Source organism: Talpa occidentalis, unplaced genomic scaffold (assembly GCF_014898055.3).
Source record: "Talpa occidentalis isolate TD23 unplaced genomic scaffold, MPIMG_talOcc4v2.1 talOcc4.8, whole genome shotgun sequence".
Taxonomy (NCBI): domain Eukaryota; kingdom Metazoa; phylum Chordata; class Mammalia; order Eulipotyphla; family Talpidae; genus Talpa; species Talpa occidentalis.
The window spans coordinates 80,667,821-80,685,489 of NW_023605194.1; the positions used below are offsets into that span (position 1 = coordinate 80,667,821).

The 17,669-nt window shown below is 31.8% G+C and overlaps 1 protein-coding gene across 1 annotated transcript in view; it reads right to left on the reverse strand.

Moving 5' to 3' along the window:
- Positions 1–486: 486 nt before the first annotated feature.
- The window catches only part of LOC119234715 (complement factor H-like), a 56,001-nt gene continuing 38,818 nt past the window's right edge, over positions 487–17,669 (reverse strand). The window contains 13 exon segments of the mRNA XM_054690687.1: positions 487–721; positions 1,222–1,404; positions 2,810–2,983; positions 4,004–4,180; positions 4,810–4,983; positions 5,581–5,790; positions 6,266–6,448; positions 8,913–9,089; positions 10,101–10,280; positions 10,381–10,563; positions 11,291–11,467; positions 15,382–15,558; positions 17,150–17,332. Coding sequence (XP_054546662.1) covers positions 510–721; positions 1,222–1,404; positions 2,810–2,983; positions 4,004–4,180; positions 4,810–4,983; positions 5,581–5,790; positions 6,266–6,448; positions 8,913–9,089; positions 10,101–10,280; positions 10,381–10,563; positions 11,291–11,467; positions 15,382–15,558; positions 17,150–17,332 — 2,390 coding nt within the window. The 3' untranslated portion in view covers positions 487–509.

Here is a 17,669-nt window from a genome sequence, read left to right on the forward strand (position 1 = left end):
ATAGGCATCTTGTAGAAGACTTTGTATTAAGAAATAAACCAAAGTAATAACTATTTACATCTTATAACTAACAAAGGTATGGTTTAGTTCGGTTTTTACATATTTGTGAGCTAATATTATTTTGAATAAGGATACAAGAATATTTTTATCATTTCGTCTGAAATAGTCTCAGAAAGTCTCAGAAGATATAAAGAAAACTTTGAGTAAATCAGGAGAGTGATGGATGGAAAAAGCAGGCACTAAAGGAATTGAATTTCTGCTCACTAGTATTTTCAGAATAGGGCACATATTTTGGTTTACCAAGTTTTAATGTAATAATTGAAAGAAGCACTTCATTGATCTCTCAGATTATAATTGCATATCCATTTTACATTAAATACAAATTCTGGTTTATTAAAGAAAATGAATCAAACAATCCTTGAAACAATAAGTAGAGATTGGATAACTTGTGCAACATTATGTTCAAAATTGTATTAATAATGAATACCTGTACATATTGTAAGTTTTGACTACACTTTATGCATTTTTTCTATACAAGTGGGATATATCAGTGTTCCTTTCTGACAGGTTTTTCGTAAGGATTCTTTTGTCACTGGACGATATCCATTTTTACACACAAAGTGAACAGGTTCCCCTGACTGAGAATAAAGTTTGTCAGCATCTATCCATCTCAACCTTATATGATGTTCCTCCATGGCTGTTGGTGATATTATGCATGGCTCTAATGGGGAGGAAAAGAATGTAAAACATTTAGTGACAAATATTTTCACAGGACTTTAGACTTTCAAGGGCAATCTACATTGGTCCAAGAATTTTCGAAACTGTTTCCTAACCAAAACATAAGTTGTACCAGTATTAAATTAATTATTTAAATTATTAATTTAAGTAATATATAAATTTGATTAATATTTAAATTAGTGATTTAAATGTTAAATGATAAATGATGTAAAAATAAAGCACTGTGTTTAATACGTGATAATTAAATGTTATAATCCCAGATTTATAGTATCAATGATCATATTAAGAAGATTGATTAAAGGAAATTGTTGCTGTTGTTGCTTGAAGGATGTTACAATGTCTGATTTCCTCACACATTATTTTGTAGCCAACCATTCACAGAATAATAGTTTTTCATCCATGAAAATTTTAGTTTAAAGAGTAAAACATCATACACATTACAGTGATTTTTCCGAGTTTTCATCAGAATTTTAAAATACTTACCTAGACATTCTGGTGGTTTTGACCATTGTCCATTGCGGCATATTACATTCTGGTTTCCATCAAGTTTATAGAAAGACTTGCATCGGTACTCAACTGATGTTTCTGGAGCATATACTGGTAATAGGGGTGAGGTAATATCTCCATTGTTTATAGGTGGAGGCGGGCCACATTTTCCTTTCGAGTCTAAAAAAATATATGATTTGCTGAATTTGACCTGTTAATCTCAGGTTATTTCAATAAATTCAACAGGTTAAGACCCTGAATAGGCAAGTAGTCATTAAAAAACGATGAAGAAGAGAGGTCTCATAAGCCCAGATTTCAAACTACAGCATAAAACTACAGTAATAAAAACTATATGGTACTGGAATAAAAATAGATACAAAGACCAATGGACTAGAATTTAGAACCCAGAAATAAGCCCTAACTTTATTGTCAGTTAATCTGTACATGGAGCCAGGATACACTGGATAAAGGAAACTCTTTAACTAATGGTGTTGGAAAAACTAGACAGTCGCAGGGAGAAAAAGAAAAACATCAACAAGGGGCTGATGCAAACTCTGCAAAGAACATATGGAACTAAACAAAAAGAAAGCAAGTAACCCAATAAAAAAAAAATGGACAGAAAAGGTAAATAGACACTTCTCCAAAGAAGACACACAGATGGACAACAGACAGAAGAAAAATAAAACCTTATTATCAATTATTCTTAGAGAAACTCAAATCTAAACCACAATGAGATACCACTTCACCCATATGGAAATGGTCCTCATCAAAAAGACCAGAAACAGCAAGTGTTGGCAGGATGTAGAGAAAAAAGAACCAGTGTACATTGTTAGTTGGAATATAGACTGGCTCAGCTCCTAAGGAAAACAGAATAAAGTTTCTCAAAATATTAAAGATAGGTCTGTCATATGATCTAGCAATTACAAACCTTGGTATCTACGTAAAGAATGCAAAGACACTAATTCAAGGGACATATGCACTCCTAAGTTCATTGTAGCACTATTTACACTCGCCAACTCATGGAACAACCCTAGTGTCAAGGAGAAATGAGTGAGTTAAGAAGCTGTGGAATGTATTCACAATGGAATACTACTTAGCTATATAAAAAGAAAGATGAACTCTTTCTGTCTGTGACAATGTGGATGTACCTGGTGGGGGTTATGCTAAGTGAAATAAACCAGAAGGAGAAAGACATATCAGATGTTTCATTCTTATGTGGAATACAAAACGAAGGGTCAAAGAAAACCAAACCAAAAATATACTCTAGAAATATTAAACTAAATTACCATATTTATTTCTCAAAAATCACTAAGTGTCTTAATCCTTAAGATAGGGAATTTTCCATGATTCCAATAGTTTCAGTTTGTTCAAATCTTTCATAAAATAAACCATGTTGCTTCTTCAGTCAAAAAATAATTGGATTTTAAAGTACCTTCGTTTTATTTGATTTGAAACACTTTAATACGAACAACTGCATATATCTTATTATTATCCTTAGATGTCATACTTGGGATAAATATGTTGATATATTGAATATATCACCAAATACATTATCTAAAATCATGTATAAACTATGATACTCTACATTTGCACTCAGGTGGTTTTGTCCATGTTCCATTTAAACATATCACTTCCATATCCCCAAATATGTCGAAAGGTTTTTTGCATTCATACTGTACTCTCTCACCAGATGAGTACCTAGGCATCTTGTTTGGTATCACAGCATTTTCCACTCTAGGTGGATCTACACAGGAAACATCTGTCGAGGAAAACAAAAGCATCTCCAAAGTAATGATTCATGTGAGTAGCAAATCAGTAATTGGGGTCCCAACTATATGTGAAAGGGGAATCAAAATAAATAATCTGTCATGAAAAAATACTAATTTTAATAAATTTGCATGCAAAATTAAAGAAAGAGGGATAAAGCAATCTATTTTTTGATAATGTTGACTCCCCTGTACCTTACCCTAAATAGAAGATTCATAGACATTTTTGAATCAGTGAAAATGAGAGTTTTACTGGACATGTCCATGGGTTTAGTAAAATAAATATTATAAATTATAAAAATTCAAGGTGACTTTACAATCCACAAGAAATTCATAAGAAAGAGATTAATTGACATCAATTAATGAATATGGTTTCCAACCATCCTGTTTCTGAAGTGTAATTTTAGGTTCATCGAAAAGTACACGTGGTAGACACTTCTTCAGAGAATATATCTGGAGCGGTAACACTTTGAAGACCATGGTTAAAGAAAGATGATTAATCCAGTCATCCCAATAGATGTGGAGAAAAAAACGGATGTAAATGTGTCATTTATGAAAACACTTTTTTGGAGTGTATTTTTTGCAAAATTTTAAATTACTTTAATGAGTGACTCGCAATTCATCAGTGAGAGTCAAGGAATATGTTAGCTAGTAGGTTACATAGTATTTATGTTTGATTCTTAAACCAAAGTGTGCACAGAATCCCCTGGGAATTGCTCAAACAGTTTCAGGGTTGAATCCCCAGAGGTTTTGATTCAGCAGGTTGAGTGAGCTTGTGAATTTGCATTTCTAGCAATTTCCAGAAGATGCTGATGCTGCTATTCCAGAGACCAAACTAAGAATTATTGGGCTTTAGGATTAGCCACTGAGTATACAATTTCATCCCATTATGTTAGGCATAAACAATCGTTGATCTGGCCTAAAATATCCTATGTCTATTTCTAATGATGCTAGATGCAATTAAATTACTTAAAACACATTAACAAATTAATTTTAAAAAATTATTGTAGTACCTCTACATGTTGGCCTTCCTATCCATTTTCTCTTAATACACTGTACAGTATTGGAGCCATCTATTTGGTGATATTTTGGACATTTATAAGCCACCTTTTCTCCTGACCTATATGATTCCTTTTTCTGACCTATGAGTATGGCATCACCAAAGCTGGGTAAATTATAACAATCCGTTTCTGAAAGACAAAAAAGAAAGTAATGGGACCTTGCTTAGTAAATATGTAAAAATACATAATGGTCAATAAGTATATTCAGAATAGTTCTATCAAAGCAATAAATGCTCTACTATACTTTCTTATGCATGGTAGCAGGTTTGACTTGGTTTAGTGTAACAGTGTAACAAAGAAATGAAAGCCTAAGAGAAATGGATACTTACATGCTCGAGACCATATTTCTTAAATTCTTTTTTTTCTTTTTGCCTGTACAGGCCATAACATTATGTATTTCTCTTTCTGTTTTGGTCAAAATCTGTTATCTTTGAGTTAGAGAAATGTCTTATAAAAGTATATATTTATAAGGTGATAACCAACAGTATATTGAATAATGACGAGATTGAGTTGCTGTTGTGATATAGGAAAGAAGGTGAGAAATCTCTGAGGATGTATATCAAAGGACATTGAAAGTGCTCACAAGATAATATGAAAATAAATTGAGTTGGTTCATGTCACACTTTAATTACTAGGCCGATTAATTTTATACTAGAACTAGAAAATATCCACAGATACTTTGTTAAATTATATAATTACTACTTAGTTTCACATTTGAACCATTTGATGATATGAATTAGAAAGAAGATATACTATACTTAGGCATTTTGGTAGAGGGGACCATTTTCCTCCTAAACATGTTATAGTTGCAGGTCCATCAATCCCAAAGCCTTCGGTACAATGGTAGGTGACAATTTCTCCATATTGGTAATTGTCTCCCTTTAGATATGGAATACCATGGGAAATCAAACCTGGAGGTTCACAAGGAAGTCCTAAAAAGAAATGTAAGTATGATTACATGTTTCACTAACTCTGGGATTGAATTTAATGTGTGGATATAGGAGCTACCATGACATTACAGCAAAGGCACACAAATGCTTCCTAGAATCACTATCCTGGTTCAGCTGTCAACTTGAGCAAGAACTTGAATTTAAAATGTCAGTATATTATTTAAGAGATTTTCAGTATTTCTCTATCCAATCATGTATAATAATAGAAACTAATCATCTTAAGGAAGTAGCATATATTCAAAGATATCAGAAAAGACATTTTTAAGAAGAATATAACATTTTTTTTAAAAACTTGATGACATCTCAAACATACAATGCTTATATAATAGGCAGAAACAAGAAATTGTATACTTATGTGATCAAGGAGGTTTAATGTCACAACACATTTTAAACATAAAATTGTTAGAATTTCAAGTGACCTATAATGAGTCATTGAAATGAACAATAATAGGATTGATTTATTATAGAAAAAATTTTGGGTAAAATTAAAAAATGATATATAAACCTATGTATGATTGTCTAGTTTTGAATGAATTTTACTGAAAATGGAATTTTAATTTGGATATTGTCCTTCCTCACCTACACACTGAGGTAGAGGGCTCCATTTTCCCATGTGGCATGTTATTTCATCTTCTTCAGATTTCTTGAAACCATCATCACAAATGTAACTAAGTTTGGTGCCATGTGGATAAGTCTTGGATCCTAGTGTAACTTTCCTCTCTTCTGAAGGGTTAGAAAATTGAATGGTTCCATGTTCTATATGAGGTAGTTGTGGACATGGCTTTTTTTCTGTATAAAGAACAGAGATCAAGGGTCAGTTACAAATATAATGCTTAAATTAAAAAATTCAAACATTCCTTTGAACTTTAAAATGGGGATAATTTTAACAAACTAAATTATTTAAACTGAAAAAAGCTGAAAATGGCAAGGATGTATATCTCCATAAAATCTGTGTTACTATCCACTTATATAATATGCTCCTTTGTTCTGGTCCTGTTATTATGAGGAGAAAACTATGCAACTGGAAATTTTATATGGTATATACATAGTTACCCAAAGTTTTTATCTGGATTTATTACACTGAAATAAAAGAATGCTGATTGACACATGAACTTTGATTGCAGTTTAGTCTTTCAATATGAAGTGGAAAGATATAAAGAGACATATAAACAGAAAGACCTCCACCTTGTTCACTTATACAAAATACAGGGGATTGTTAACGTCATCTGAAAAAAATCATAAAGCTTGGTAGGCAACAACTGACCAACACATTGTGGTATTGACTGCCATCTTCCATCTTTACACATAATTTCTTCACCGCCCTGAATTAGATAGTTTTCTTCACAGAGAAGAGATATTCTTTCCCCATCCTGGTAATTCACTGTGGTTGTCATAGCTTCAGCATGGAGAATCTGAGGTGGAGGTGGGCAAAATTGTTTTGGTACTTCTACTTCTAAAATATGAAAATTATATTTCTTGATTAAAAATCATGTTAAAAATAATCAAAGAATAATTCAATAAATGAGAATAATAATATGTGATCAACTAATAATGGTATGTACTATGTTTAAATCAGTTCTACTTTTCAGCTTGATAGCATTTCACTAAATCATATTTGGTTTATTTTCTCTGGTTTTCCTCCCAGTTTGTTTTGTTTTTTCCTTTGATTAATTTTGCATAATTTCTGTGAAACCTACTTGAATTATTTCTAACAATTAGGACATTCTAACAGAGTTATTCATGTGGTGACAGGCACTAAATAAAGAATGAAATCAGGATCTTTTTCAGATATCCATAATCAGATATATTGGGATTGGATTAAAACCTTCACAGGATAGTCTACAGATAAAGGTGATTAGCCAGAGGAAGAATTACATTTGTTAATGATCAATTAATATGATATATGTTATTGGCAAAAAAAAAATAAGATTTAGATATTCAGTGGTTAATTCAGTAGTTTAAGGTATGCCATTTAAAATTCAGACTTCTCCTGGAGATACCATTTCCTAGTTTGCCTGAAATTTTGAGGGATTGTATATAAATGAAATGCACCTGGCTTAATGGATTAGCCAGCCTGGCTTTAGTTACATAACCCTCAGTTTATAAAAGAGCCCTTGTAAACTTGTGTTTGAGCTCCTGTAAAACTGAGATCTATTTTTGAGTAATATGTGAAAATACCTGTTCAACTAAGGAATATAATTTGGAAGTTTTTGCACCTGGTATGAATCCTGTCACACTGTATCTTTATTTGATGAAAGGGAAGTCATGTAAATCCTTTCAGTTGTCCAACCTTGTATATTCCAATGATTCAGGGAAATATTTGACTGACTAAAACACTTCATTCATGCTTTCTAATATTGTCAGATTTTCTATTTCTATCTAAGTCAAAAGCAATATTTAATTTTTGATCAAAAACATTTTTTCTTTTTTCTGTTTTAAATATCTTTGCAGTTTTTTTCCCAACTTATTCTCAAGGATTAATTTCCTTTTATTTCTGTTATTTAACCACTTTTTCCTGAACAGTCTTAATTTGCATTCACGCTTGATAGATTTGCTAAAGTTTGGTCTAACTACAGAGTTTCTCTAAAAGCTGCATTATATTCTGCAAATCACCTGTTTATCCTCTTCCTTAGGTTATCATAATAGATGCTTCAGTTATTCTTTCCTTCTTTGTCCTTTAGAAGTATGTTCTCTTCTATTAGATTGCAAGTGCTATGGCTTCATTTTGTTCTTTGCTATTATTTTTGCTCTTTATTTAGAGAGAGTGGTTTGAGGACACTGATCACATTAACTTTGCATGTTGGGAATTCTTTTATCACATGGGAAAGATCAATTGTTTTAAATTAATTGACTATATTATAATAAGGTAATATAGACTTCAGTACAAGGAGAACCACAAAAAATAAAGGCAATTTTTTTAATTACAGAAAGGTTAATTCACAATGAAAAAATTATTATAAGTGTGTATGCATCTAAGAATATGTCACAGTACATGAAACAAAGCTGGGCAGAACTAAAAAAGGAAAGAGAAGTATTCACAATTCTAGTAAGCAACACTGATAGCTTTTTTACTCTGACTGGTGTATTACAATTAGACAAAAATTTTTTTTGAAAACATAGATAAATTTGAAAAACACCATAAACCACTTTAACCAGATCTATCAAGTAGAATATTACTATGTTTCTATGTGAAAAGGTACCCACCACAAAGATAGAAATCATGTTGCACAATAAAAAACAATTTTCAAAATACTAAAATCTTACACAAATGTTCTATGACAACAGGATATGACCAAAATTAATAGAAATAGATTATACAAGCACAGTAGTGTGTAGTATAGAGAATTAAAAGCAATAATTTTCCAATAGCAGTAAACGTACCTGCTATCCAGATGTTCATTTAAAACCACCTCATTTCTGGGTGGCTTACTATATATCTGATTGATGCACAAAATATAATTAGTATTTAGAAACACCATTTTGGGTAGTTTCTAAACAGCCTTCCAGCCTAAAACTTATTTTTTTAAAAAGATTTATTTATTTATGCATACAACAGCTGGAATGCTGTCCAGAAGTGGAGGTTGCGGAGTCGGGGGGAGAGGATTCACTAGAGACAGAGTGGGGAGCAGAACAGATGAATCTACTGAAATACACTGCTGAGGGCAGCAGCAGGCTAGACAGGAGAGGTCTGCTGTGCCATGTGGGTCAGCTCCCTGGCCATGGATTGAACTGGTGCTGCAGGGGCTGCCTGTAGTTTCATAGTGCCAAGACTTAAACGCTTGTGCTACCAGGGAGGCTCCTAATACTTATTTGTAACATTAAAAAAACCTCTCATTTTCCTTTAAGATACTATATGACAAGTTCAGGAGAAATAGAATAAAAATTTAAGAACTTTATTAACAGGAGCTTACCAGTGCAGGTTATTTTAGGATCCCATTTTCCATTTATGCAGGTGGCGTATTTTTTTCCTGATTTTCCTTTACAGTCGTAACTTGCGCGGTAGTTATGATTAAATTCAATCATATTTGATAGATTTGGATCATTTGCAAATGGCTTTTCTGGTTTACACTTCTCAAGTGCATCTGTTTCTATAAAATGAAAAAAATTCCAGGAAATGTTAATTATAAGAACCAAAGCAACTACTCCAAAAAATAGCTATAGAACCAATACTATAATGAAATTAGAATATGTCTATAAATTCCACCAACCAGGGTACTCCTGATCATATTGCAAGAGATGAGCTATTCTGTAGGAACATATATCCTATACCTTGTCTTAGAAATTTTAGAGAAAATATCCATAATTAAGGTATTTGCATATTGGAGACTGGAAGAGTATAAGAGGTTTACTCTTTTGTATAGTTGCCATAGCAAATGGTGATCACATGTTCAAATTTGTTCCCAGTGTGAAATCTCTGCAGATGTTCACATTCGTTTCTTGATTTCAAGCATCTCTATCTTTAACTGAACCTTAAACCATTAATATAAAATAAATATCTATAAAATCAAATGTATGTATGTATTCTCTCTATATATAGAATCAAATATATAATGTTGCTAGTTTAAGTATATTTTTTCAGGCAAGGTAATGTTATATAGCAAGGAAGTAGATCTGATACATATAGTATAGGATGTGACTATTTAAGCAGATCTTTTGTCTGATCACCAAATAGAAACAGATACTTAAATCAGTAATTGGGGATTTAAATTCATGAATTGTTTTCTGTGTGTACACTTAAAATATGAAGTTAATGGGAAGTATGAAAGTGCAGGCTAGAGGCAGGTATTAAATAAGCACTGGGAGGAGAAAATTGGAGTAAGACCTATTATAGCTGAAAGGGGATTACCTTAAAGTAAATATGGGTAGATTAACTCTAGGAAAGAAAACTGGAGTCAGAAGAGAATATAGTTGAGGCGAGTGTTTTTGGTCTAAATTAGAGTGAAAAGAGGAAAGTTTTCATGACTCATATTACCTTGGGTTCTACAAATTTGAATTCATTATAAATTGAGAATATCTCCCTATTTCAATAATGTTGCAAATCGGCATTTTCAAAGAGAATATCAAATTGATACATATTAATTTTAGGAGTGTATTCTTACCAATGCACTCAGGAAGTTGGCTCCACCTTCCATTAATGCAAGTGGCTGAGCTGTGACCAATCAGAGTAAATGCTTCTCTACAACTGACCTGTACTGAATCTCCATGGTGATAGGGAGGGGCAGCATCTTCAACAAGGCCATTAGGAAGGTCAGGTATACCTCCACATGTGCTCTTCTCCTCTGAAAATTTCACAAAAATGTTTATCATTAAAATGTAATTTGTTATATATGAACACATGCAAAAAGTGTAGGCTATAGTTAATTTTTTTAATTGAATTACCAATACACTTAGGCAAGTTTGTCCATTCTCCATTAACACATTGAATTTTATTGGAACCCTTCATCTGAAATCTAGGATTGCAAACATATTCCACCACTTCATTGTGTTCATATTCTTTTTTCTGTGCTTCTTTAACTTGTCCATTCAGGAGTTGTGGAGGTTTCCAACATGATTTCACTGTCCCTACTGTAGAAATACTGTGTAAGGAGTGGTTAAATTGCATATTTTACAGTTTAAAAAACCCAGCAAAATAGATTTTTTCTTCAATTTGTTTTCTATTATATAACTTATTGTAACATTCTTAACCAATGAAAAAAGAAATGTTTACACCAGATTCATGTTTCCCACTTCTATTACTTTTACTGAACTGGCTTGTTGGAAGCGTATTCAAGCCTGTAAAATATTTCCTAAATATTCTAAAGATGTTTACAAACGCATTAATAAATAGTTATGTAAATAATATTCCATGAACATTTTATCAAAACTTTCAAAAAACACCATCATTCGAGATTAACAGATCAACATCGTTTAAATTTGATTAAGCTGTTCATGTAATTTTATTGACTGTAAGCTGATTTAATAATATTTAAACACAGTGAAATGAGGTATCAGCCATGCTGTATGGAATATCCAAAAATAATGTTGGAATTTAGGTAATAGGAAAAATAACAAAAGTAGTCCCTCTAGTGTCACCCACCTTATATCTACTATCTATAGATACTTTTGCTACATATTTCAGAGCAATTAAAATTCTTAAATAAGGAAATCTGAAATATCTACTACCCAATACATGTCCTCTGGTTTCAGCACTAGGTTATAGACCCAGTGGAAGCCAACAGAAATCAAGAGAAGAAAAAATATTGATAGCCAAATTCTAATTCTTGTTTCAAAAATTGTAATTAATATTTACCTTTACATGTTGGAAAATTAGGGGACCATCCAAAGTGGTAGCACTGAACTGAATCTGGTCCAACTCTGAAACGGTCCAGTCTGCAGAATAATTTCACCACATCTCCAATTTTATACTTGTTTTTGGAAGGCCGAACAGTTAAATAATCATCTAGTTTGGGAATTTTACATTCTGTTTCTATAAGAAAAGGTGAAGTAATTTACTGAAACTATCACTGCCCAAATAAATCTTATGTATGTCATGAAGTGCCAGGTGCTGCATATACAGAGGCGCATCAGATAAATCCTCCCGGTAAATTCATGTGAAATTCTCTATGAAATATTGAAATATTGCACATCAATATATGTGTCCTGTAAATTTATTTGTAAGTTCAATTTGCTTATAATGTGTTGATTTTATAACTGATATTTATAATATTTAGTGTTATATTTTGGTACTCTAAAGAATACAAGTATGTTGTCATATTAAAAGATAATGATAGAGGTTTAAAATTGAACACAAATAAAAATTAGTATTTGTTTCATATTATTGGGGAACTGGAAAACACCAAAGCCATTTCCTATATAGTTAGAGAAACATTAAAAATCACTTCATTAAGGGCCTTCCCAGTGGCCCTTATTTGGAATCCTATCTGGAGAATAAATTTATAAAATTATTATAAAAAGAACTGGTATTCAAAATTTAGAATCATGCTAAAAAGAAAATTCATGCTATGTAAGAGTCAACTATTGGACAAACTTATAATATTAGAAGGTAAATGTTTTTTAAAATAATGACACAAATAAAACTCAACGAATTTGATTTAGGTTTGATGTTGAGTTTTGAAAATTAATTGAGATATTCACATCTTGAATGAGATGCAGTGGGATTTCTTTCCTAAAATTCTGTCCTGTGTTCTGCAAAACAGTGCCTTTATTTGTTGTGTCTTTGTTTATACATTTTGTGCTCATTTTATGTGAATTTTGTATCTTATCACATTGCAAAAAACTTTGTCTTAACAACAGCAACAAAGAGATCTCAGCTGTTGGTGATTTTTCAACTGTTGTATTTATCTAAAGATGTTTTAAGGAATGTGATTTAAAGGAGTAATTGAATGAGCATTGTTTCCCTGAATGGGCAATATTTATCTTTATTCAGCAGTGAAAATCCCAAATCCTAACACTAATATAGTAAGTCTTCACTTAAATATCTTCAATAGCTGCTTGGGAACTGTTACTTTAAGCAAAACAATGTATAACCAAAGCAGGTTTTTGAATGATCTGCTTTTGATTCCTGTCAGCCTAATTGTGTTGTTCTCATTAACTTTTTAAGGAAGGACATTGAACAAAATGATGTATTCAAAGAGCTGCTATACTTGGAAATGTTAATATGAATTTTTTTAATCCAAAGTTTATGTGCATTTAAAGGTTCAATAGACATGGTTTGACTTAAGGGGTTTTTGATAACAATTCCTTGGGAAAAGTTCTAAAAACAGGAATCCCGGAGCAATTGCAATAAATTCAAGTATCAGTCTGTGTGCAATTTTCTGCTACATGGTTAAGGAAGTTGTTTTTAAAAATTACTAAACTCTTATGTCGCCATTCAACTTCTGGAGTCCCACATTGTGTTGTTGAATCCTACCAATGTGCCACATGATTATAAAAATATAAATAAATATATAATTTTAGACAAACATATTTGTAATAGAAAGCCATAGTGGACACATTAATCACTCCAGCTTCAATATCCTCTCCATGTTTTCCTGGAATTGCAATATTAGCAGTACCATGGAAATTGTATGTTCACGATTTTGTATTCTTTCTTTAAAAAGGGCACCTCAAATATACAAAAGCTTCTGTGTTCATAATGTATGATCTGCCCAGAAAAGAAAATCATGATTATCTTAAAAGCTTCCCTTTTACTTAGAATAAAGCCCAAACTCTACTGAACCATTCCTTGCCTACACTTGCAAAGCCAACTTACCTCCCTCTCCCAAGTCAATCCAGACTCCAGGCTTATGATCTTTGAATTTTTAAAATAGGTGAATTTTTTTTGCTGCTTCAGATGTTGCCTATGTCCCTATTTCTATGCCAAATGCTTTTCAGGCTTTCTTTGTATAGATATCTTCCTATATAAGACAGTGCTCTCAATCCCTTCCCCTTTACCATTCAGTATGTTCTCATGACTCTCATCTTTTTTTGTTTTTCATATTCCTTTCACCACATAATTTCTTCTAGTAATAACTTGAACTTTCTGTTCTTTCACTTAACCAAACTTCTTGAAAGCTATATACCACATGTTAAATTTTCCTAGTAATGGTTTTTCTTCAGAGGGACTATGTAGATTCTGCTCTTTTTTTTTAATTTTTTTTTTTTTGCTTTCTCTACGTCTTTGAAACTGTTTCTGTTGTGGCTACTCTAGGTAGTCAGAGCCAACAATTTTTTTAAAAACTGTTTTCTAACATGACATATCAACTGAATTAGAAATATTTACCACTTCAACTATCATAAGATGTAATTAGATTACAATTTCTTGGGTTTTGTAAAACAGGCATGATGGCAAGAACTTTGTAATGGCAATGCAGTGTAATAGCCAAAGCAATCCTTTGAATTATTAGAGACTTCATGAATATTAAAATATTTTACAGATAAGAAGGCATGAATAAACTCCAGATAGTCTTGGTTGTTGCCCTAACTTGTATCCTTAGTTAAGTTCTGAATTGGACTTGGAACCCATCTAGATTGATTCCACAGGCTTTACCATTATTCAATCTATCATGATCATTTTCCATCAATCATTTTCTCCTTTCCATATCTGTAACAACATTCTTTCTATCTTTTTTCCTCCTGATTCGCTGGGTTCTCCTTTTTCTAACTATGTTGTTGCCATTTCTCTTTTGTCTCACATCTAAATGTTAGAATGATCTTTGATCTGTCATGAATTCTCCTCTTTCTTCATTCTGCATTACCTTCCTATCTGATGTAATTGCTTTTTTGATGATAACCCCAACTATATATCTCCTGGCTACAACTGTTTGTTCAACTCTGTCGTTTAAGATCCAATTTAAAATGTCTGTGGGTAACTCAACCATAATGTGCCCACAGCAAAAGTAGTGATGTTCCTCCCCAAATCTTTTCTCTTCTGCCAGCACCACCTTTCAGAAAGGCATGCCTATTTAACTACTTGCTTAAAAAAAAAGTTCAAAAAAAATTGAACATACTTGGGAGTGCTGTGACTCTTACTCTTTCTTTCGCTTAATAGTTAGTAACATTTACTATGTTTTCTAGCACCAAAATATATCCCAAATCGGTCCTTTATTCTGTATTTCCTCAGCCACTACCCTATGCACTTTTTATCTCTTCTTACCATAAATGGACTCCAGAATCTTTTCTTGCCAAGCACAAGCACAGGGAAAAGGTAAGTTCAAATATACAAATTCCTATTTTAAACCCCTTTATGATGTTTTACTAATCATAACATTAATACATATACTATATTTCCTTGCCATTATTCCGTTGTATTCCACCCATTCTTTGCTTAAAAAATCCCTCACATGCTGACTAGAATTGGCTCACCCTGAAATTTCCCAGATATTGTTTGGTTTTCAAAGCTTTGCTCATACTGTTCCCTTGATTTGGAACACTACATATGCTTAATTTCCACAATTCAAACCCTGTTTCTAACCGTGGAAAACAGGTGAATGGCAAACAAAGTAGATTTGTGGTTTAGTCCACAGAACATGATAAAACCAGAAAATCAAGAGCTTCTCTCAGGACCTGCAGGAACTCAGGAGCAAAAAAGCTGAGAAGTTGATAAGAAGCTATAATTTTGCTTGTGAGTGGCCAGTTTTATATAATTTGAAAGCTAGCATTTAGAATGACCTAGACAATTATACTATATTCATAAATCCATCATGTATATGGCCCATAGAAAACATCATTTTAACACACACTGTTAAAGATAATTATCTTTGGACATTAAAACAACCTCATTTATCAGTTAATAACAACCAGCAAGTGACACCTTGATGTTAATCATTGTCCCTAAAAAATGACTCTAATTATCAATTTTACTAATTCTGAAAAAAGGAATACACCAAATATAGCACTTACCATGGCATGTAGGTTTTTCAGACCAACCATTGTCACCACATATTATGGAGCCAGTGGTGCCTCCATCTCTGTTCTCATATCCCTTGTCACATTCATATTCCACTTTGTCATTGAGTTTAAACCATCTGCTATCGTTTTTGGGTCTGGCATGCTCGAATACTGGCATATCACATGATTCTAATGCATGATAGAATTAATATTCCATTTCTGATATTATTTAATTGTCAATCTAATTGAGTAAATCCCATCCCAAAGAAAATGATGTTTTCAAAGAGTATGCTAATATCAAAGAGTATACTAATTATATAAAAATAAGCTATGTCAATGATAAATCACTGTTCTAAAGCTTACCCACAGTGAAAAAAAACAGTTTCTACATTTAAATTCTCTGAAAAGTTTATGTTAAGAACATTTTTATCAATTATATTTCTGCCTTTATGCCATGAGAGAACAAAATAGACCATTACAGATATATTGTTCTTATTATTACTAAACAGAATAGCATTTTGTGAATGAAGATGTCAAACTTAGTAACAGTTGTGACAACTATACCAGCGAAAAATAGATTAATTGCAAAAAGATTAATTTTCAGTAATATGAGTAAATTGTTAAACATTCTATAAAGCTGTTTACTGGAAAAATATTAACTTTAAGGCATAAGTCTGATTTAATATTCTCAAATATTTTCCTAATGTCTTTGTATTCTTCAGTAATTATCAAGATTGAATGTAGAGTTCTATTGTTCATAACTAGATGTAAGAAAAATAAAGTATTTAAATATAGTTTCAATGTTCACTAAATGCTGCACTACAATAATATTAATAAAATATTTAATATTCCCCAATTTTATAATTTCTATAGACAGCTATCTTAAAGCTGCTAAGAAATAAAGCAAAATTATACTAATTAGGTAAATAGAGATATTTTCTGTTCCGTAAAAAGAGTGTTATAATGGATAATTAATCACAATTTAATGTGAGATGAGTTTGAACTAGGGGCAACTATATCACATATCTCTTTGACTAGGATCATAAAGCATAGAAATTGTCAAAAAATGGTAATGGAAGGAAAACAGGAGAAATGTGTGTCTTAAATATCCACTACAGTAAAGTGACTATATTAAATATCACTTTTAAAATGTCATTGAATGACTTTGGGGTTAATAAAAGAGAGCAAGTTCTTAGAAAAATCTTCTTAAATGTCTAGATAGTGGAAAAGGAGAACCTTGAAGCAGAACGTATTTTGGTGCTGTCTAGAAGTATTTCTCTTTCTCCATAACTACGTAACTACAAGGAATTTATGAAAATTTTCTAGAGGATTTTTTAAAATGGGCCTACCCTATAATATCAAACTTCTACATTATACAAGTTATTTTATTCTAAGATCATGCATTGTGCACCCATATGTTCACATACAAGTTTACATTTTATGCCTAAAAACAGAGACTCTCATATAAAAGTTGGATTACCTAGAAAAAAGGTACAGTAGGGACAGAAATCTCAGGTGTAATAATTGAGCTTACACCTGTATACACATGAGTGCCCCTAAGGATATTTTAAAGTGCAAAAAACTTGACCTAAAAAAGTGGATAGGCATTTTACTCTTCTGTTAATTAATCTTAAATGGCAAAATGTTATGTATTTTTTCAGTTATTTTTATTTATCTTTTCAAATAGAGCCATACAGGCAACCCCACCCCAAATAGTTAAGTTAAAATAAACTTTCTACAGTATCATTTTGGTGATGAGCAATAACAATTAATTACTTACTAATGCATCTAGGTTGAGCTGACCATCCGCTTTTCATACATTTAATTGATCCTGATATTTTACCATCTTCTGTTAAATATCCTGGTTTACACTTATATTGTGTTTCCTTATGTAAGGCATATGTAGTATCAGGTTCAGAAATAAAACCATTCTCAATTTCTAAATCTCGTTTTGAGCATGTTTCTAAAAGGGATAAAGCATATGGAAAAGGTAAGAATATGTTCAAAAAACATTTTCATAATGGTTCAAATAGTATTACAACATAAAAATTAAGAAGTCATTCCTGTTCAAGTCCTTGTGTTTTTAAAAAATAAGCTGAATTTCCAAGATACAAAGCCAAGATATGTTATTCATTTCTTTTTGGGGCAAAGTAAATTTCAAATATTCAGAATCACTTCTAAGAAATTATACACAGGAGCACAAAAAGATTATCAGGCATCCAAAGGCAAAGTAATGAATCTAGATATACTCCTCATGTATTATATGAAAGTTGACACAAAATTGATCATGTATGCAAAAG